General features: G+C 28.0%; 3 protein-coding genes across 7 annotated transcripts; 1 reads left to right on the top strand and 2 right to left on the bottom strand.

Annotated features, from left to right (window-relative positions):
* Positions 1–2204: 2204 nt before the first annotated feature.
* On the bottom strand, positions 2205–5345 carry LOC105250079 (4-coumarate--CoA ligase 1). The gene is made up of 5 exons (XM_011255967.3): positions 5084–5345; positions 4104–4900; positions 3337–3512; positions 2591–2998; positions 2205–2401 (listed from the first exon to the last, which is right to left on the bottom strand). The coding sequence occupies exons 1-5, from the start codon at positions 5198–5200 to the stop codon at positions 2280–2282; spliced, it is 1620 nt and encodes a 539-aa protein (XP_011254269.1). The 5' UTR covers positions 5201–5345; the 3' UTR covers positions 2205–2279.
* A 581-nt stretch (positions 5346–5926) lies between these two features.
* Positions 5927–14972, top strand: LOC105250078 (probable phosphorylase b kinase regulatory subunit alpha). 5 transcript variants are annotated; one of them, XM_011255964.3, is made up of 15 exons: positions 5927–6048; positions 6505–6999; positions 7174–7619; positions 7697–8012; positions 8294–8507; positions 8592–8701; positions 8797–8944; positions 10383–10561; positions 10864–11017; positions 11518–11807; positions 11890–12445; positions 12521–12573; positions 13598–13759; positions 13900–14157; positions 14654–14881. In XM_011255964.3, the coding sequence occupies exons 2-15, from the start codon at positions 6517–6519 to the stop codon at positions 14879–14881; spliced, it is 3597 nt and encodes a 1198-aa protein (XP_011254266.1). In that variant the 5' UTR covers positions 5927–6048; positions 6505–6516. The 5 variants fall into 5 exon arrangements, with proteins under 5 accessions (XP_011254266.1, XP_011254265.1, XP_011254268.1 ...); XM_011255963.3 differs by lacking the exon at positions 5927–6048 and adding an exon at positions 6326–6424; XM_011255966.3 differs by lacking the exon at positions 5927–6048 and adding an exon at positions 6327–6424 and having other exon boundaries at positions 11590–11807.
* Positions 14973–15236: 264 nt separating this feature from the next.
* LOC105250075 (39S ribosomal protein L28, mitochondrial) lies at positions 15237–17361 on the bottom strand. The gene is made up of 6 exons (XM_011255954.1): positions 17229–17361; positions 16568–16728; positions 16149–16407; positions 15836–15979; positions 15495–15679; positions 15237–15420 (listed from the first exon to the last, which is right to left on the bottom strand). The coding sequence occupies exons 1-6, from the start codon at positions 17250–17252 to the stop codon at positions 15366–15368; spliced, it is 828 nt and encodes a 275-aa protein (XP_011254256.1). The 5' UTR covers positions 17253–17361; the 3' UTR covers positions 15237–15365.
* Between the last annotated feature and the right edge of the window lie 5421 nt (positions 17362–22782).

Raw genomic sequence — 22782 nt, 5'->3', positions numbered from 1 at the left:
TCAGAAAATATCTTTTAATTTGTGTTAATTTTTATAGATTTTAATAAATAAATTTTCTATTTGAATTTTAGCTACAAAAATATGTAATGTTAAAGATATGTAATTGTAAATATCAATGTTTTTTTACAAATTTTCATCAAGAAGGAATAATTTATGGAATATGACAAAAAAACATAATTTTTTTTAAAATTGCAAAAAAGCACAACCTAAACTTTGAAAATTAGATTGTAATGTTCTTATTTCTAGATTCATGCAGCAAAGCAAAAGCAGCCGCAATTAAAAAATGTATCCAATGCTTTTAGAATACAAAATTATAATAATTTGACACAGATGATTTATACAATACAATTAAAATAAAGTTTATTTTCATTATAAAAATTTTTCTCCATTAAAAATAAATAGTGTGTTTTCTTCTGAAAAATAAAGAGTATGAGTAGTATGAGAGTAGTTTGAATGAGTTTTAATCTTGCATAAATTTGCTTGCATTTCTCATATTAGAATATCTATTTAATCTTTTTAGTCGTTGATTATTTTCATAGATATTCTAAAAATACATCATATAGGAGCATGTAAATTTTGTAATAGATTTACACACTCTCGAATTTTCTGAAACTTCTAAACTTTTCTTTTCTGTACATATGATATAAATAATAAAGCATGTACAATTTTGTATTTATATATAAAATAGTCTTTTTTAGAGTAATATATATACAGTGCCTCGATTAGGATTATATAAGTATAACGTTCCCTGATTATAAGATTGAGTTTACCCCGATTATAATATTGCAATTTTTTTGCAGTTATTTAGATAAAATATTGTATATTGAGAATAGATGTTTTATCAATTTCGATCCTTAATAGATATTATTATATCTTAATATACAGGGTGTCCGGAAAATCACCCGCAGTACTTCGGGAAATGATTTGGGATTCAAAAGAAAGGAAAAAAAGCTACATAAACATAGATCCGAAAATAAGTCATTTCCGGTTTGAATTTAAACTTAAAAACTTAAATTTAAATTTAAAAATGTAAAACTTAAAAAATTTTAAAAAGAGGGATGCCAAGTGGACTATAAATAACGATTTTTTTCTAACATAAAAGTGGCTATATCTCGGAAACGACTTATTTCCGGATATATATATATATACACAAATTCACACACACATATATATATATATATATAATTTATTATTGTCATATGAATCTCTTTTTTAATTTTATATTTTTAAGTAAAATCATCAATTTTAGTATTGAAGCGAAACAAGATGAATATTTAAATTGATTTATTATTATTTATTGTTTCCTACATTGCTCCTTACTAAAATGAATTCAATACATATTTTTCTATTTTTAATAATGTTACTATTGTCTATATTTTTCTGCTGTTTTCTGATTTTCAAAATCAATTTTTAATTATCTAAATTGTATTTGTTGCATATTGTTCTAGAAGTGCTCAGATTGAAAACTTGATTTTTTTTAAATTATAGAATTATAGTAGCAAGCTTTTTATTGAACCTTTTTTTAAATCTTGAAAAAAATAATATTAAGGCATTTGTGCATTATACTCAATCTGCTAGAACTCCAATATTTTTATAAGTCTATTTTAAGCTGTGCAATGTATATACAATATAAGAGAAAAAAATAATGATTAATTTTCCAATATATAGTATAAGCTACTTTATATGAAAACTCAAACTACTGTATCACACATTATTTATTGTACAGATATATATTTCTATTTAATTGTAATAAAGTTATGTAAAATACAAATAATTATTTTTTGGTAGATTAAATATTAGATAAAGTATTCGATAATAATATATAAGATAAATTATAAACAATAATAATAGTACATCTTTAAAAATATACAAATATTTTGCAAGTTCAAACCATATACAATTATATAGAATTTATATAATGAAAAATTGAAAATATATTAGAGTATTGACTTCTTTCAAAAGCATGAGTAAAAATAAGTTTTCGTAGTCAATTTTATAAGCATTTTATTTCATAGAGGTATAGAAGATAAATTTGTAAAAGTCGGTATAATAACTTCTAAAATTTTATTATATATAAGATCAGATCTGATATATAAGATCACTCTCACATTTTATAATTTATATCCATGAATAAATCATAAATCACTATCATATACTTTACACCACATAATTATGTATTATAAAGAAGGAAGCATTACATATTATTATAAAAATCTTCATAAAGAGAGAGAGAGAGATTCAAAATTAAAATAAATATATAATACTGACATTTATCAAGTTTATAGTTTTGATTTTAATGTACGGCGTAATACTCGACGTAATATTTTACCAGATGGAGTTTTTGGAATGCTATCCACAAATTTTATGCCGCCCCTAAGTCGCTTAGGATTTGACACGCGTTCTGAAAAAATGGTATATAAATGTAAATATATAAATATACATAAGTTACATATCGCGATATTAAGAATCTTTATGAATTAATAAAAGTTTAATAAACATTTCTTCTATAATATTATAAAGTTACACATCACATTAATTTCATTACTAGATATGATAGATTATCAGATGTAATAAACAAAGATATTCTTACCATTCACATATTGAATTATATCTTCCTCGCGTATATTGGCATTCTCTTCTTTGACAATAAATGCCATTGGTAGTTCTCCAGCTTCTTCATTCGGAATACCAATTACAGCCGCATCTTTTATGCCAGAATAAGTTAATAAAATCGCTTCTAGTTCAGCTGGTGGGACCTGATAGCCTTTATATTTGATAAGTTCTTTTATACGATCGACAATAAAAAAATATCCTTCTTCATCATAATATCCCACATCTCCTGTGTGCAACCAACCATCCTTATCAATTGTCGCTCTGGTGGATTTTTCATCATTATAATAGCCTTTCATTATTAGATCTCCCTTGAAACATAACTCTCCTTCACAATTAGGGCCTAAAGTTTCATCTGTCTCATATTCTCCAAGTGGTATTACCTTTGCTGAAAGAAATATGTTAGTGCGTTATATTGATGAAAAAGATGCATTTTTAACATTCATCAGTTACAGACATACAAAGTTGTAGAAAAAAAAACAAGCAGAAAATTTAAATAAGTATTAACATTTGAAAAAGTGAACATTATGTGATACAATAGTAGAATATAAACAATCATGATTAAACAGTGAAAAAGTAAAAATAAAATATGTTCAATTGTGAAGAATTACAACACTTGAAAACAATATATTTATAAATCTATGTATAACTGATTAATAAATATTAATCGATTATATTTCAACCAGTAAGACAATGTATACTTTTGCAATCGGGGAACATTGTTACCTGATACACCTGGAACTAACATGCCGACACTACCAAATTTTAATGCTGTATCTTGTGGAAAACGTAGCACAGCTAAAGTAGTTTCTGTTAGACCATAGCCCTGTGAAATTTCAGGTATATTTAATCGCTTGACGACAGCTTTCTCAATTTTCTCTGATAATGGGGCAGCTCCACACCTAATTAAGTAAATACTTTAGCAATTATGTAATATTTTAGAAAATTTTGAATGAAATATTCAAGCATCAAACATGAAATGTTTCCAATATATTTGTAATTCAATTTCAATGATAATTCATGAAATTTCTGTATAAAATTTAAGTTAACAAAAAACTGCTACGAATAAAGATAAAATTGGCAGTTTTGCATCTATATTAATGTGTATTATTTGCATTATTTTTCTACAAAAAGACTAAAATTAAACTATGAAGATTTTTGTTCTCAGCTTCATAAGCTTATATAAAATTCATATAACTCGTGCATGTAGAGAACTGGATTATTAATTTCACAATTATTAAAAAATATTTATATAATTTTTTTTTATTTTTAGAACCTTCTACCAAATTTATTTTTTAAAAAAGAATCAATAGATAATAAATTTGAAAAGAAAGAAGAAACTTTTCTTTTGTATAGCTTTCTTTAGAAATTGAATTTATCTTATTTATTTTTTGATTAACACCAGTTTTCGTCTTATTTATTTTTTGATATTATATTTCTTTCATTGCATTCTTTCCACGATAATTTGTTTCACAAAATTTCAACATACTTACCATATTTTTCTAATAGAAGATAAATCATATTTGTCCACAAGTGGATGTTTAGCCAGGAATACCATAATTGGTGGTACTACTGTTAAATATTGTATTTTATATTTTTCTATCGATTGTAAAAATAATTTCTCTTCAAAGCGTGAAAATACTACACTACTATTTCCACCTATCAATCTGATCACCAATAAGACGAACGAATATGCATGGAAAAATGGGAGCAACGCCAAAGACATGGCATTTGCAACAAATGGATGATTAATGTACATACGTATGATTGTAGTAATATTTTTGTCTGTCCACATAACACCTTTCGGTAATCCTGTAGTTCCACTTGAGCATAAAATTGCTGTTACATGATTATTTATATCAACAGGAACAGCTTGGAATTTATCTATATTATCATCAGAGACATTTGATATTGCTTTATCCATGCTCATCCATGGTATATCAATATTATCATAATTGTTTAGCAATAACACTCTTGGGAACCAATGCAACTCTTTGAATATACTTATCATGTTATTAAGTGCTATCACAGAAATAAAAATGTACTTTGGTTTAATAATAGTAAGCGCATGTTTTAATTCTCCTTTAGAATATAATGGGTTTAATGGACAGACAATGGCACCCAGATAAAATGTGGCACATACTGGAATACAGAAATCTAGATTGTTTTCACTACATATAGCTATACCATCGTTTACCGTCAACCCTTCTTTCTGGAGATAGATTGCCAATTTTCGACTAGTGTCTAAAATATATTTAAACGTTTGTTCCTTGCCTGTATGAGCATCTATCTGTAGAATATATTTATCATTAATAATGAGTTATAACTATTATAGAGTATTAAAGTAATAATTTATACCGAAAAATTAGATGCAATAATAAAACTTAATCTATTATATAATATAAATATATTATATATATATATATATATATATATATATATATATATATTTAAATAAAACATATAACTTTACTTGCGCTATGCGAGTATCATGTGTCGTAAGTTGTCTCAGTAATAATTGCCCCACCGAAAAATTAAATTCTGCCACCAATTCTCCTTTTCCATGTAGAATATGTGCGTGTTTTGACATGTTGAATATAAAAAACTTTCTTTCTAACGTTTAGTATTTTAAAGAGCATTCAAGAACATTATGAACAATAATGAGAATATAGAAGTAGTAGGGTGCATTTATAGCGACGCAGTCGCTGCCACAAACGTCATTTGTTTACCTAGAGTCTATATCACGTACAGTAAGCGACAACGATTCTGCCTAAGCGGGGCAAGGGGAACGTAAAACTGGCCAATCAGCCGGCAGCGCGGCAGTGGCTGATTGGTCAGTTCTATGCTCCCCTTGCCCCGCCTAGACAGAATCATTGTCGCTCACTGTACATCAAAATAATATAAAAAATCTCATATTTATCTTGACGTATATACATTATAAGATAAACGAATGATATCTGCGGCAGCGACTGCGTAAATAAACTAGAATCAACAATTGCTCCTCTTTTAAAATTAATGTTTTTTTAAATATTTACAAAAAATGTAAAATTTATTATTTTCATTCAAAAATCATATTTCTAATAGTTTTCGGCAATATTTTATATCTACAAATGATTGCTCCCTAATTGCACCTTATTATTGCTTCATCATTACTTTAATGATTATTGCATTTATTTATTGAAAAGTGACAAATCATTTCAAATGACGATATCGTCGAGCGCTTAAAAAAAAAGAGAATAATTCCATCATTTGATAATTAGATGGCGGTACGTGCATTATTTTGAAGGTCATACCGGGTGTCCGCAGAATTCGACGACATGACTTTTTTAATAAGTCGCGATGGCGAACGTCCGAGTCTGCAGTGATTATTTATATTAATAAAATCTATTCTTTGTCATTTTTTTTTCATCTGATCAGCTGATTCACTAGAGAACGTAGGTAAGTTTGTTAAAATGTTATTAGCTTTATAACCAACTTACAAGTTGATCTGTGACATTCGTATAGTAAGTCATTATATGAAATTTCTATCATTGTAAAGTATATTGTATTTTTATAAAAAAGTAGTTGATTAAGCTCAATCTACAATGAGTTGTTAGTTTTAAGTAAATTGACCAACAGTTAGTTATTCCCGGAATGCTCGACTGTGATTGGTCAATTTGCTTATGACTAATAACTTATTGTAAATCGGACTTTCTAGCTTCAACTAGTTCGCAATTAATTTGAAGGGGCTGCATAGTATATGTAAAAAATTTATACAAGTGCTTCAAAGCTAGGTAGACTTGTCAACCAAAAGTGCAACAATAGAAATTTAATTGTATAAACCTGAATTTTAATTATACAATATCTTTCCGCACATACAATATAAATATAAATTTGTGTGATTCTTCTTTGCAGAAAAAACGCAAAATGCGTAGCAGAAGCAACTCTGGTGTCCGTTTGGACTATTACCAAAGGATTGTTCACAAAATAATCATGAATTATCAGAATCCTGTCACTGGGCTCTTTCCTGCAAGTCCTGATAATGATCATGCTTGGATACGTGACAATATTTACTGCATACTTGCTGTGTGGGGTCTGTCAATGGCGTACAAGAAGATAGCGGATGCTGATGAAGACAGAGCAAAGACTTATGAACTGGAACAAAGCTGCGTGAAGCTAATGAGAGGTCTATTGATGGCAATGATGCAACAAAAGGAAAAAGTGGAAAAGTTTAAATCTAGTCAAAATCCACATGATGCCTTACATGCAAAGTATAGCTCTGTCAATGGTCAAACAGTAGTTGGAGATACTGAATGGGGACATATTCAAATTGATGCAATTTCTCTATATCTGTTAATTTTGGCCCAAATGACAGCTTCTGGTTTACAGATTGTTTTCAACTTGGATGAGGTATCGATATATATCTTATATTTGTATATTATAAGTTTGAAGATATATCTATATTTTTCTTCATAAAATATTAAAATTTATTTTTAATTATAGAATATATATGATTTTTTTTGGAACTTTATATAATTTAGAGAATTAAGAAAATACTTTAAATTTAATATTTAATTTTTTTAGGTGGCTTTCATTCAAAACTTGGTTTTTTATATTGAATCTGCTTACTGTACACCCGATTATGGAATTTGGGAGAGGGGAGATAAAACTAATCACGGCTTGCCAGAACTAAACGCAAGCAGTATTGGTATGGCTAAAGCTGCAATGGAAGCAATGAACGAATTGGATTTGTTTGGCGCGAGAGGTGGACCTACGTCAGTTATTCATGTTCTGGCTGATGAGGCACAAAAGTGTCAAGCAGTGTTACAATCCATGTTACCCAGAGAATCAAATTCCAAGGAATTGGACAGTGGTTTATTGTCAATTATAAGTTTTCCTGCGTTTGCAGTAGATGAATCTAATTTAATTCACGAGACACGAGACGCCATCACTAAAAAATTACAAGGACGATACGGTTGTAAAAGATTTCTAAGGGATGGATATAAAACACCAAAAGAGGATGCAAATAGGTACTATTGCGAATTCAGTATTCTCTTATTTTTAATGTGATTTACTTTGACTAACAATCCTTTTATTTTGAGAATAGATTATATTATGAACCATGGGAACTTCGGATGTTTGAGAATATTGAATGCGAGTGGCCATTGTTCTTCTGTTATTTAATATTGGACTATTGTTTCCAAGGCAATAAAGAAGCAGTTGAGATGTACACCAAGCAATTAGAGGAAGTAATGATTAAAACAGATGATGGTATGAAATTAGTGCCAGAATTATATTCTGTTGCATCTAAGGATGTATCGGCGGAGTATGCCGAACCTGGTAGTCAAAGTCGAATAGCTTTGGGCAGATGCCCATTTATGTGGGCGCAATCTCTTTATATTTTAGGAAAGTTATTGCAAGAAGTAAGTAACACTTTTTAGAAATATGATCGAAACAGAAATATTTGAATAAAAAAAATAATTAAACAACATTACGTATTTTTTTTTGTAGCCTACATATTATGTTTGAAGTTTCAAAAGTATTTAAAAGACATTTAATGTATATAATTTATTTTATCTATTTCTTAATTTAAAATATTAAATTATATTTTTTTCTTACTAAAATCATAATATTTAATATATTAATAACATGATGATTTTATAATTTTATTTTGATCACTGTATTTAATTTTATTTTGTTACAGGGATTTCTAGCAGTTGGAGAGTTGGATCCATTAAACAGGCGACTGTGCAGTGAAAAAAAGCCGGATGTAGTGGTGCAAGTAGTTATCTTGGCAGAAGACACAGAAATTAGGGAAAAAATTGCACAGCATGATATTCATGTGCAAACGATTGCAGAAGTTGCGCCGATCGAAGTACAGCCTGCAAAAGTGCTCAGTCATTTATACACATATTTAGGTACGACGGAACAAATTTGCAACTAGAGCTCAGATATACATATTATTGATCTATAATTTAAATTTTGACATAATTCACTATTAGGACGTAACAAGAAATTAGGCTTATCTGGACGTAAATCAAGAGATGTAGGAATCCTCAGCACTAGTAAACTGTATTCCTTGCACGACAAGATATTTGCATTCACGCCTCAGGTAATAATCACAATCTTTATGGTGAGCTTTACCATCTCTCTATATCTTTATTTCTTTTCTTACGTTTCCTCTTGTTCTCGCACCGAATTGACTAGTTGACAGATATGACCCGCTTCTACATCGCATCGGACTATGAGCTCATGATTGACATATTCAAAGGTGAAATTAATTTCTTGAAGTCTAGTTGGCAGAATATGTTGGGCCGGCCTCTCGTGGTCATGCCCCTCAAGAATATTCATCTAGGTAATTTAATGATTTCACAAGATTGTAGTTGATTTTTGTAATTGCTAATTTAGGTATCCTTAAATTCATTGAAGTTGCCACAATTCTGCAGTTCTATATATTTTTAGAAATTCTGAAAAATTCCTTGCGTGAGATTTTTATTTTTATTTATTTATTTATTTTTTTTTATATTGTGACTGTCCGCTCTCAACAACTAACGTGTTTGCTTGCATGCATTGCAATATGGTTCTCATATAACAATTATTTAATCCCCTATGGTTTAATCTAATTTTCAATCTTATCTTGTTTTTTTCTCTTTTTGATTTTACATTACATATCTCGCTTAAAAATATGATATAAATTTTAGATACATAATCTTTGTAACTTAGGTTCAGTAATAATTCAATTTTTGCAATTAATATATAAATATTATCCATAGAGGGTTATTAACTCTTAATTACTTTACTTATGTTTCATTACATTAATTCTTAATTACTTATGTTTCATTACATTCTTCATTACTAACATGATGCAGATGTTAAAGTAGATGAAATTGTGAATTGTATGATATTGAAGATGTTTGATCAATAGAACAAGACAGGATAAAAATGAAATGTACTCGGGGCGAGAAAAATTGCTTCTTCTTCAAACATCAAACAATTTATCCTAGAGATATGGCTTATTATGTGTTTGGTGGTATGCGCGTGTGTTGCATGTGTTAGAACTTTGATACGGAGGAGAACTACACGACAAACGACGTCGATCTGCTTGTCGATACTTTCACAACCACCTTGGCCTTCCTCAAAATCAACTGGAAACAAATGCTCGGCAGACCAACTGTAACCCTTGTCGCTACTCATAATCATTTAGGTACGCCCTCGTCCGAAGCTTTAGATATCATCCTACAACGAAAAGCTCATCGAATATTATATACAATTATATTATAACGTGCTACACTCTAAGTTGTTAATTAGAGAGTATCACAAAATTCGAGTATAAAAATGCTGTAGAAAAATTGAAAAAACAAACGTATAATTTTTTATTTGTGTGATTTTCAAGCGATAGTTTTTTAAATACGAATTTAAAATAGTCACAACTACAATTAAAAACAAATGTGAATCATATGTATTATATATGTATGATGATATTAGCATATATGTACGATTATATTATTATCTTTTATTTAAAGTCATAAGATAAGATTTATATCATAAGATACTTTTTAATTTCAACATATCTTATAATTGGTCAAATTTAAAAACACTCTAAAGAACTATTGCTATAAAAATGCATTTTATTCCTTCATTTTTCGCATATTTTTTTTTTTGCCACAGTGTTTCTATACTCTGTATAAGAAATATAGAATATGTTATTGAAAGGTACATATATATCTTTATTAATTTTTTAATTATTTATTGATTTTGTTAAATCGAAACTTAATAATGACAATTTTTTCTAGACCAAGGTAAAATACCATTAGCCATGATAACTACCATGAAGAAGCTCAAGAGCGGCTACATTAATGGTACAAGAGTATCATTAGGAAATTTAAATGATTTCTTAAGCACGTCATGTATCACGAATCTTAGTTTTTTGGGGAGTTCTGAGGACGGTCGCCCTGATAAATTAAATCCTCAGGTATATAATTTAAATTATATATCTTTCTAGAATAAAATTATAGCATGAAACACACATGTGAGCGCGCGCGTATGTATATATATATATATATATATATATATATATATATATATATACACATATACGCAATATTTTAGACAGAATTCTTTTTTGTAATATAATCTAAATATTTTATCTTATAAATTTTATCGTTAATTTTTAATCAATTCCTATATACTTGGCATGTAAATGTGTTCGAAGCATAAAACTTTCTTTGATATAAACATGTAATTATGATACTTATAATCTGTTCTCTATAAAAGATTCAACAATATTTGGAGGAACATCTAATGCGGCCATTCCCTCATCGTACAGGACTTCTCAATAAACCTGGACCAATTCGTACAGGAAAAAATCTGCGGCGTAAAATGTCGGTGAAAGGCGCGATAAAAAAGACACGATCCATAGCCGTCGAACGTGAGTAATTTGTCCTGAATGGAATGGTTTTGAAATTCTAACTGTGTGCTCTGATTATATGTTTTTTAAAGAGGAGCCTTAAACAATTATTGCAATGTCTTCCTACTGCCATGATTACTACCATCTTCTAAGAAAGTAAGTGCATTAACTGGCTGTTATATTATTTGATTCCTGCCTAATTTTTTTTTAATAAATGTGATTTTGTCCTTGTAATAAAAATCACCGTGTATAATGTGATTCATTGTTATTATCCAATTCAAAATATTTAATACATATTGTTACATATTTAATATATATTATTAATACTTAATACATATTATTATTAATACATAATTATACATACATATTAATTGTTAATACACATTTATATACATAATAAATTTATCTAATTTATATGATAATAAATATTTTAATAAAAATAATGTTTTAATATGAGATGCAAATATCAATACATATTATTAAATTTAGTGGATTGAAAACTTCTTTTTACACCATTTTAGCTGAAATTCTTGGGATGGCAGGGGAAGATCGTAGACATTCTACCGTTTTAACAACAAATCCATTTATTGAAGTGACAGATACCACATTGTCTCTCAATTCCACTCAACCGATGACGGTTGAACGTACACCATCGCCAACGGATGAGCTGTTATCGTGGAGAAATTCTTCTAAAACTAAACATAAAACAACATCCGAAACTCAGTATGCTGAAACCGAGGTGGAGGAATTGCTATCTATGCTTCGCGAAACAGAAAGTCTCGAAGAGCAAGGAGATATCTTGCAATATCTTGTTAGTTGTTTTATTTCTAATTTATAAGAAACAAAATTCTTCATGAAAACTCGTTAAAACAGAATAAACATTATATATATAGGTAGACTCAAAAGGATTATACTTTGATACGGGTGTAAAGGAAGAAGGACATCCCGTTTTGGTGAAGGATCTATTGAAAAGTCTTTATGAAAAAGTATGTCAACAGAAAATGTGGGGTATTGTACGACACAGCGCTGGAATGTTAGGTAAAAGGGTGGAGGATTTAGCGAAGGCAGTTACTGATTTACTAGTGCGTCAAAAGCAAGTCACTGTTGGCATGCCGCCGAGCAATGAGCATACTATTGTCGCACCTTTGCCAGAGAACGAGCTACGAGCTTTGATTCATCAAGCATACGGTGACGACGAATCAACCGCCATGCTGACGGAAGAATTGCTCGTTTATTTAGCGATGTTTATCAGAACGGAGCCGCAATTATTTCACGAGATGTTGAGGTTGCGAGTCGGCCTGATCATCCAAGTTATGGCAACGGAACTATCACGAACGTTAATCTGTACGGGTGAAGAAGCTTCCGAACACTTACTAAATTTGTCTCCTTTTGAGATGAAAAACTTATTACATCATATTATGAGTGGGAAAGAATTTGCTATTAGTAGTGGTACGTTCTACGATTTAATTAAAAATTTGAAATATGCATGCTGGAATACGCTGTTTACATTTATTTATGTTATAGTTGGCCGGGGCAACTTTTCTGTCATCAGTTGCAAATCGAGTAGAGTCAGTAAGGTAATATTTTATTAGTATAATGTAAAACTATATTTTAAGTGTTATTATTTTTAACACTTCAATATATATATATTGCTAGCAGTACTTCGGGAAGTGATTCGGACTCTAAAAGAAGAAAAAAATGCTACATGAATATCCAGAAATAAGTCATTTCTGAGTTATAGCCACTTTTATGTTTAAAAAAATCATAATTATAGTCCATAATTATAATCCTTCTTTTTTAATTTAAATTTAAATTTTTAAATTTAATTTTCAATTTAAATTTTTAAATTTAAATTTGAATTTTTTAATTTAAATATTCAAATTTAAAATTTAATTTTAAATTTGAATTTTTAAATTTAAATATTTAAATTTAAATTTTAAATTTAAATTTTTAAATTTAAAATTAAATTTTAAATTTGAATTTTTAAATTTAAAAATTTAAATTTAAATATTTAAATTTAAAAATTCAAATTTAAAATTTAAATTTAAATATTTAAATTTAAAAATTCAAATTTAAATTTTTAAATTTAAATTTAAAATTTAAATTTAAATATTTAAATTTAAAAATTCAAATTTTAAATTTAATTTTAAATTTGAATATTTAAATTAAAAAATTCAAATTTAAATTTAAAAATTTAAATTGAAAATTAAATTTAAAAATTTAAATTTAGAAATAAAAATTTAAATTAAAAAGAAATTAAAAAAGAGGTATACCAAGCGGACTATAAATTACGATTTTTTTAACATAAAGATGGCTATAACTCGGAAGCGACTTATTTCTGGACCTATGTTTATATAGTTTTCTTTCTATAGCTTCTTTTTGGATACCGAATCACTTCTCGAAGTACTTGCGGACATTCTGTATATACATATATTGATTTATAATATATTGATTCATATTTAAATTTTTTATTTGATTTAATATTTTTTGATATATTTTACTATGACAATTATTTTAACTTACATTTAATATCTCAAATATTATTAAATTTGTATTCTTAAAATTAAATAAACATAAAGAATTAAAAATTTTTTCATATAGAAATCTCAAATTGGTGGTTTCTTAAGTGCTGAACAAAATGCTGATAGTACCGAAGCAGAAGCCGACCGACAAGGTCAATGGTTACGAAGGCGACGATTAGATGGTGCATTGAACAGAGTACCAAGAGATTTCTATCCGCGTGTATGGCAAGTACTTGAAAAAGTAAGTTCGTAAATCGCTATAATCTAATAATTTATGTATATGTACATATATATATGTGTGTGTATTATATTTTGTTTTATATATTTATATATAAAACTCTTAACATTTTTTAATTCCCCATAAAAATTGACTTTTAACAGTGTAACGGTTTAGCAATTGAGGGAAGAATGCTGCCACAGAATCTCACACAAGAAATGACATCAGGAGAGTTGAAATTTGCTTTGGCTGTAGAAACTGTACTGAATACTATACCACAACCAGAATATCGTCAACTTGTTGTTGAGGCTCTAATGGTGCTGACATTAGTAACCGAATACAATGTTGTGCCATCTTTAGGTGGTCTAATCGAGGTTGAAAATTTAGTCCATAAAGCAAATGCTATTTTCTTGGAAGATCAGGTATTTCAATGTTTTTTTTATATAAAATATATTATTTATATAAAATATATTAACTAATTAATAATGCAAAATAATATTATATTACCTAATTGAATTTTCGTAAAGGAAAAATATACGATAATAAAATAAAGTGTAAATAAGAAAAAGAATAGTTCATAATTTTCTTATTCTTTCAAGCAATTTCATTTTTATGTTATATCTATTATCTTATCAGAATTAATATTAATTTTAATCGTGATATTTATCATGAGATTTATTTTCTCTAAAGAAGATCTTTATTTCCTATTAAAGAAGATCTTTATTTCCTAAAAGTTATTAAAAAGTTATCATGAGATTTATTTTCTCTAAAGAAGATCTTTATTTCCTTAAAAGTTATTAAAAACTATTAAAACGCACACATATAGAATTGATAATAGTATTGCTATTTTGTTATAAAAATAATAAAGTGTTTTCTTTATACACGTCAAAATACGAAAAATAATTACAAAATTTATAGATGGCTATTGATGGTGATGCAACATTGTGTTGTGCAAAACCAAAGGAACAACGTGAAATGACAGCTATGGGGACACTCCTTTGTGGTGGAGCAGCATATATTTGTCAACACTTTTATGATAGTGCTCCTAGTGGAAGTTATGGAACAATGACGTACATCACGAGAGCTATTGCTATGATGCTTGATTGTTTGCCAAAAGATGGTGATTTAGAATGTTCAATATCGTAGCAAATATTAGAATTATATATTAATATATTATTTTAGAAATAAATGATCTTTAATTGTAGCAAAAACTTTCAATATATGTATCTTAGATAAATCTGCATTGTGATTTTTTTACATATAAGTTCCATTTTTTTGGTATACAATTATCTTATAATTTAATATTTTTAGCTTAATTGAGAGAAAAAGATGATCAAAATAATTATTAATAAATATTAATTATGAATTGCAAGAAATGAATATTAAAATTAATGTTAAAATAGTACTTATGTTAAATACTGAGCTCTATTTTTACATTTTGAAAAAGATGGGAAATTGAGTCGGCAATATATTAAGAAAATAAATCAAGTTTTGTTACCTTCATTAAATCTATTTTATTCTCTTTATTGCATTAATATATTTGTTAGGAACATGCAGCTCAAAGAAAGTTTAGGATATTTAAGAAATTATATTGAAACTTTCTTTGTACATATTATAACAAACTTTTTATCTATTTGGTCTTTGGACTTTTGGAAAATGGATTTAATTTATTTAACCAGGAACTTCTGTGAAAAAAAAGTTTCATTTATTAAATCATTGAAATGTGCAATATATATGCAAATAGTATATAAATACATACGTTTGTTCTGGTAGTACAACATCCACGTTTTCAGCTTCTTTAATTTTATTTTCTTTGAGTTTGGCAATTAACTCTGATCTATATTGAATTTTCAAAGGTTGCGGTGTTGTTTCGTTTAATTTCAACCATTTTTTTAAAGCTTCTAAATATGTAAGACCATACCATTCTATTTCGTCTCTTGTGTACTGAAAATATATTAATATTGCATGCAATGATTTATTTAATATAATACAATGTGCTAGAGCTATCAATATTTTAATATTTAGCAAACAAATAGCATTTTTTCATTTAGTATATTTTGCTCTAAGTTTTTTGATATAGCATATAGAGGAATTACTTACAAGTGACAGATATTTCTCATACTTAGCATATACTTCCTCACGCTTTTCTGGATTGTCAGGATATAAAGTTTTATCTGCCAATGCAATAAGTATCTGACGTTTCAATCTCAGAGCAAGTAAAGATTTCAAATCGCAGGCTTCTGTCTGTAAATAACTCCAATTTTCAAAAAAATTTGTAAAATATTATACTTTTCAAAAATGTTGCAATATATATATATATATATATATATATATATATATATATATATATGTATGTATGTATATATATAATTACACTATTTTCTTTACCCATTTAACTTAAAGATTAATATACCTTTAATAAATAATGATCAAATCCGTAATTTTCATGAATTAATCTGATTGTTCTATTAGTAACAACAACACTCATATATGTGTCAAGGACTTCGCTATAGAGAACAGATTTCTTCAGATGTGGTATCCAAAAATGTGGAACCCTTCTCTTATATTTACCCTTCTTCTTAAAACCTTGCACAATGGCTTCTCCTCCCCATATACCATTATCAATTTCCTTTGGATACAATAGAGGTAACGGTACATTTTGTACTGGATATCTGTGAACAGATTATTCAAATATTTAATATAACTGATAGTAAATTACTTATGATAAAAAATAATTATTTGTAATATATATATGCAATACATTTGTATAAGAAAGTATTATATGAGAGTCATCATTATATTATTCCATGAGAGTTGTATAATGTAACGTACACTTCCCCACGATTATTTTTCACATAAGTGCTTTTCTGTTCAATATAATGAACTGCAGCAGGCTTCTTCTTCCATTCTTTCCAGAATTTTTTGTATTCTACTGGTAACTCTGCACCAATTCCTTTAGACCACCGAGTTGGTCTTGCATAATAGTACAATCGCTGTAACATTTGTCCATGTTTATATTTTTCCATGTCTCTTTTATTTACATTAAAATCAAAGCAATATTTTTTTCATTTAAATTTCAAATTATATACATTTTGTGTTCACATTACATTAAATAAATATTATAGGCAATTAGTAGCAATGAGAAATGTTATAAATAATAAACTTATATCTCCTAAAATTAAAATGCAATGCATATAAGTGTAGTATTTTAAATGTTGATTTCAATTCTTATGTATAATAAATGGTTAAACAAAATTTAAGTAAATATTATTAAATCGAAGATAATGCAATAAAACTATTGCATTATCTTCGATTTAAGCGAGACCTAGATAAGTGTCTGTTTTTATCTTTTTTTCTACATAAATAAGGACACATCTTTTTAAATCTCGCTTAAAACTAAAATAACTTTGCAATCAGGCCTAAATGAATAGTCTTTAGGTTAAGTTGTACATAATAAAAAATTACACCACAAGAAGCTACAAATTTATATTACCTGTCCAGCTTCTTTAGCTGACATGTCGTTTTATGATTTTTGATTAATTAAAAAACATGAATAATTTTAAAAAAATCAAAATCACGCTTTATTATCTTATATCGTAAGGGACGAAAGGAGAGTAAAGATTTCCTTGCTGATTGGTCAATTAAATGCTACTTTACTTTACGAGTACGATTTTCGAACGTACCCTAAATCGAATGCCATCTATACTATTTGCTTTATACTATTCATCTAATTATTCATTCATCGACTAAGTAAACTTATCATATATCGATATTTTCAATGAAGTATATAGGTATATATAATATTTTCTTTTGTGTAATATAACATCAAGAAAATAATAATATTTTCTTGATTTATTGAATAAAAGCATGGAGTATAAATGGGGAATAAATGTCATTTGCGATTATCTCTTTGCAATGGATATTGAGTGTATAAATTTTTCATAAATCAAAGAGAGTAAAATGGAAGTTATTAAATATTAATAAATTTTTTATACGTTAAATTTATTAATCTATATGTATATTTTTTATATTTTATTATGTAAATCTCTGCTTTATATATAATTGTAGAAAAATATTAATAGTATTAAGTCAATGATTACATTATCCAAGATGACATCTAAAGACGTCCTAATAAACGTATGACATCGTTGAAACGTTATTAAGATGTTATTTATTAAGGCGTCGTTGATATTTGGATAACCTAGGAATTTTGATATAATATCGATAGATTTTATAAAATTATAATTTAAGATTTTATTTAAGTTTTTATAAATTCTCAAAAATTAGAAAAGAATTACAGGCAAATATATTAAAAAATTAATACCGCAAAAGTGAGCTCATCAAAGTGGTAGTATTATTAAAGTATTATTAATTAGAATTTTAAGAAAGAAATGTGTGCGTTTATATACACATATTTCATTTCAGTAAAACATACAAATATCATGTACATATATATATATATATATATATATATATATATATATATATATGGATGTCCGATAAAGTTATAAAATAAGCTTTAAATATGACCTCATATATTATGCCTCATATATTACACTCAATTCGCATTTGCGTCATTTATTTGTAAAGAAGTACACTGTTTGTTTCAAATGACAGTATGAAAATAATGCTTGTGAGTCATTCCAATCTGTCCGCACTTCATACAAACGCGCATGTGAGAGATTTTGCAGGGATATTAATAAATATCGGATTGTGTCTATGTGTATGTGTATATGTGTGTATATGTATATTTATAAGAAACACTTAATAACACGATGCAAGACAGCAGGGTGATGCGGTATACCCAATTTGATCTACATAATCAATTTTGACTCAAGATTGCGCGCTCGTGAGAGAGAAAATATCTCCATAGAAAATCCAATACGAATGATCGATTGGAATTAGACACAAGTTGAACGAATAAATATCGACGATGATGTAAAATTTGGAAATTTCTTCGAACGGGAATTTTTACAGTAATTATATTTTCAGCTTTTTTCTTTTTTTAAATCTATACTTCACATCGGAATTATTTTATTTTAGGTATATAAAATATATATATATATATATATATAAAATTCGTGCGCGCACGCGATTAGAGGAGTGTTAACAATAATGTTGTTAAAATAACATATTAAAAGAAACAGATTTCTTTCGTGTAATATTTATAATATCACAAATATGTGTAATATCATACGTTACAATAAAGTGATCTTGTGCTTCTATTTATAGTGCAGTTTAATATCAGTTATATATATACTAAATATCGGATAAGCGAATAAATATCGGTTAAAATATTACCTGTATTTAATACATTAAATTTTTATAAAATTACTTTACAATACATTTATATATATTCAAAAGTTTCATCAAATAATAAATCGCTAAAGAATATATCTAATTAATATAATAGAAATTATTTTCAGTTTCTCTTTATTCTCATATTTAAAGTATAATTTAATCTCCTTTATAGTTTCACACAAATCTTTTTCTCTCTCTATGTATATATATTGATAATAAAAATTTTAAAAATATAATTAATAATATATAAATTTATATTATAATTTTTTTATATAAATAAATGTCTAGATGATACAAATAGATATGATCATATAGATTTTATGACATGAATCAATGGCAAAGAGAAAACTTGAGATTGGAAACTAAGTTCGCGCGCATCAGATAATTTTAATAAATGCGTAATGAGAAGAAATTTTTCTTACGAGGAGACAAGGCATAATGAAAACGCAAATATTTCCGCGAGAAAACGACTTTATGCGCTAATGGATTAAAGGAGGAGGACAAGTGGAGGAGGATATGAAGTATGGGCGGCCTTCCCTTGTCGGCTTCTCGGTAACAAACGGACGAGCCGAATTGAGAACCGCGAGAACACTCATCGTCTAATAATAGTATCTTGCTCAAATTTCTATTTTCAGGCCGATAAATGCGCGCGCGGCTTTTATGTAAAAAGCCCAAGCATCCTTATACCGTGCACGAGGGTGCGATTCGCATTACCGGATCCGGCAAGTCGAAAATACCGGAAGCTGCCGCAACCATCGCCGGAAGGTCCGCGCGCCCTTCATGGCAAGCAAGCTACAGTTTACTTTCGCGAGCAAATAGTCCGCGGCGCGTAAACTTGTCAAACTTGGCGAATAACGACCACCGCCTGCTACGCGAGTAAATTCGAGTTAGCGGGATAACAGAAGTGGTTTAACGCTCCAGAAGCGTCGGAGAGGAGAAAGAGAAACGCGAGACATCGTAGTGCTTTGTAAATGTACGACTGCATATGTAAAAAGAAATTGTGCGATAAATAAATATTCAGATAAATCCAGATGTATAAACTCTCTCTGACGAAGCTTTGCGCTTCAGGATAGCTTCGAGATATACGGCACGATGTTAAATATTCTATCCTTTTCTTTTAATGTAATCAGCTTTACATGCAGCGCGATTTCCAGCTATAAAATTTCAAAAGCAAATTTCGTACTTAGATCTGAAAGAAGATCTTTATGAGATGTAAATATTTATGAGATATAATCTTTATGAGATAAAATTATCACATGGAAGATTATAATTTATTATAACCTTCTTATTTTTAAATGTTTGAATTTTTAATGTTTCGAAGATACAATAATTAATTTAATCTATTTAGGAATGAGAAAGAAAAAACGTGCGTTTGCTACATTTAAATTAAATGTATACTCTTACATATATATATATATATATATATATATATGCAAAAGGAAATTATCTAATGCACATTGCAATGATGTGCTATGCATATAAAATAATAATGTGGATGATTTGCATTCTCTTCACATCTGTTTTCTAAAATTTGTGTCAGATAATTTTCTCGTCGACATTCGAGACACATACATGCATTTATATGCAGCTCTAAAATTTCAAAAGTAAATTTCGTATTTGCATCTGAAAGAAAATCTTTATGACATAAATTATTATACAAGATTACAATTTATTATAATTTTCTTATTTTTAAATGTGTGAATTTTAAATGTGATTGTATGTGTGATTTTGAGAATACAATAATTAATTTAATGTATTTCGGTATGAGGAAGAGACAACACATTTTATTACATTTTATAAATAATATACATTATCATATGTATGTAAGAAGGAATTATGTAATATATATTGCAAAGATATGCATATAAAATAATAATATAGGATGATATATATTCTCTTTGTATCTGTGTTTTCTAAAATCTTTGTCAGATAAATTTCTCGTCAACATTCGAGACACATAGATATAGTATTAAAGATATGATGTATAACTTATGAATGACATGTAACTTTACAGTTTTATATATATATATATATATATATATATATATATATGTATGTATATATATAGCCGAAATAGAACAGCGTTACTCATATGTTGAATCATGTTTATACATATGATTTAATGTGCTCTTTGATGAACAATAAATAAAGAGATCGAGATCATTCCTTTTTTTTTCTATTTTATCATATTTTTATATTATCTTAAGAGCGTTTAAAATATTTGTACTTGTGTATGTGTTTGATTTATATAATGCGTTACGTACAAACACGTAAAACTATAAGCTACAAGCTATATTGATATTTAATCCAATATATATATATATATATATATATATATATATATATATATATAGTTTGAAATTGCGATCAAGCTCTTTGATATAAATACTTTATGGAACTTCGTCATTGGAGATCTTGAATGGTTCATCACATTTGCCTTCGCTTACACCATCAAGTCTACAGATATTACGTTTCGTCGATGTGCGATAATAATTCGCGACGTCGCCGTCTTCATAACCGTAAGCACGGTTCGCACGTAGGCGCGCATAACCATATACTTGGGTCTTTTATATAAAGGCATGTATGTGTGCACACATATATATTCCCCTAAAAATAGAAATTTGAGCAAGATATTATTATTAGACGATGAGTGCGTGGCCGCGCGCGACTCCTCACGGTGCTCACCACGGTGCCTCGTTACGAAAATGCGGGAGAGAGTACGGTCCCCTTGCTTAACCATCGCCCACGCTTCTCCACCACCGCTCTCGTCGAGAAAACGAGGAATCTCGCGACCGAGGGTGCTCGGACACGCGGAAAACACCCATTAGTCGAGGAATTGTACGCCGGTTGGAAATTCCTGAGCATGGTGGATTACAAAAAATACCCGCGATTTATCATCCTTTCTTCTGATGATTGTTGAATTAAATTTTCTATGAGCGTACACTGACTGTTGCTCACACAATTATCTTAATTGAAAATTTTTCAATATTTAATAGCATACATTTGTATTATACATTTGTATTAATATAGTATAACTCGATAGAATGAAAACATTTGAAAATATTAAAATAAGAAAATATTAGATATTGTAATAAAAAATATATAAAATAAATACATAATACAGATAGTGCAATAATTTTTTGGATGATAAAAATATTAAAATCTAATTTATGTTAGCTAATAATTATTACTTTTGCAGTTTTAATTGCAAAATTAATGTAGATTTATAATAAAGCCTAACTAATTTTTTAATTCATTCTGTATACATTTATTCCATTTTTATATAATTTAGAAATTTGTAATATAAAAAATTAAAATTTAATTATATAATCACATCATTGTTAATCAATATTGATGTAATTAAAAATAAAATATCGTTTTCTCATTTCTTGTAACTCTCTGCATGCAATCTTTAAGATTTTACGACATTTGTGACGATGGCTCATCATAAGATATTTCATGAAATTCAATCGTAGTTATTAACATTTACTAAGATTATATTTATAAAGTCAAAAATATTCGTAGAAGAAATCAAGCATGTGTGGAGGGGGGGGGGGGAGCTTCAAACGATAGTCTCGCATATTTTCGCTATGTTTCACTAACTACTACGTATCCATCGGAATTCTTCGTGTCTAGCATCTTCGATGTATTTTTACTTTCTACATCGACCATATTTCTTCTCACAGAGACGGAACTTTCCGTCATGAGTTTGCAAAGATTTACATGCTCTAAAGTGGGTCAAACAT

This window comes from Camponotus floridanus, unplaced genomic scaffold, assembly GCF_003227725.1.
Source record: "Camponotus floridanus strain SB8 unplaced genomic scaffold, Cflo_v7.5 scaffold17, whole genome shotgun sequence".
Taxonomy (NCBI): Eukaryota; Metazoa; Arthropoda; class Insecta; order Hymenoptera; family Formicidae; genus Camponotus; species Camponotus floridanus.
Note: the sequence above shows the minus strand (reverse complement) of the source record. Positions and strands in the feature narration are given on the sequence as shown.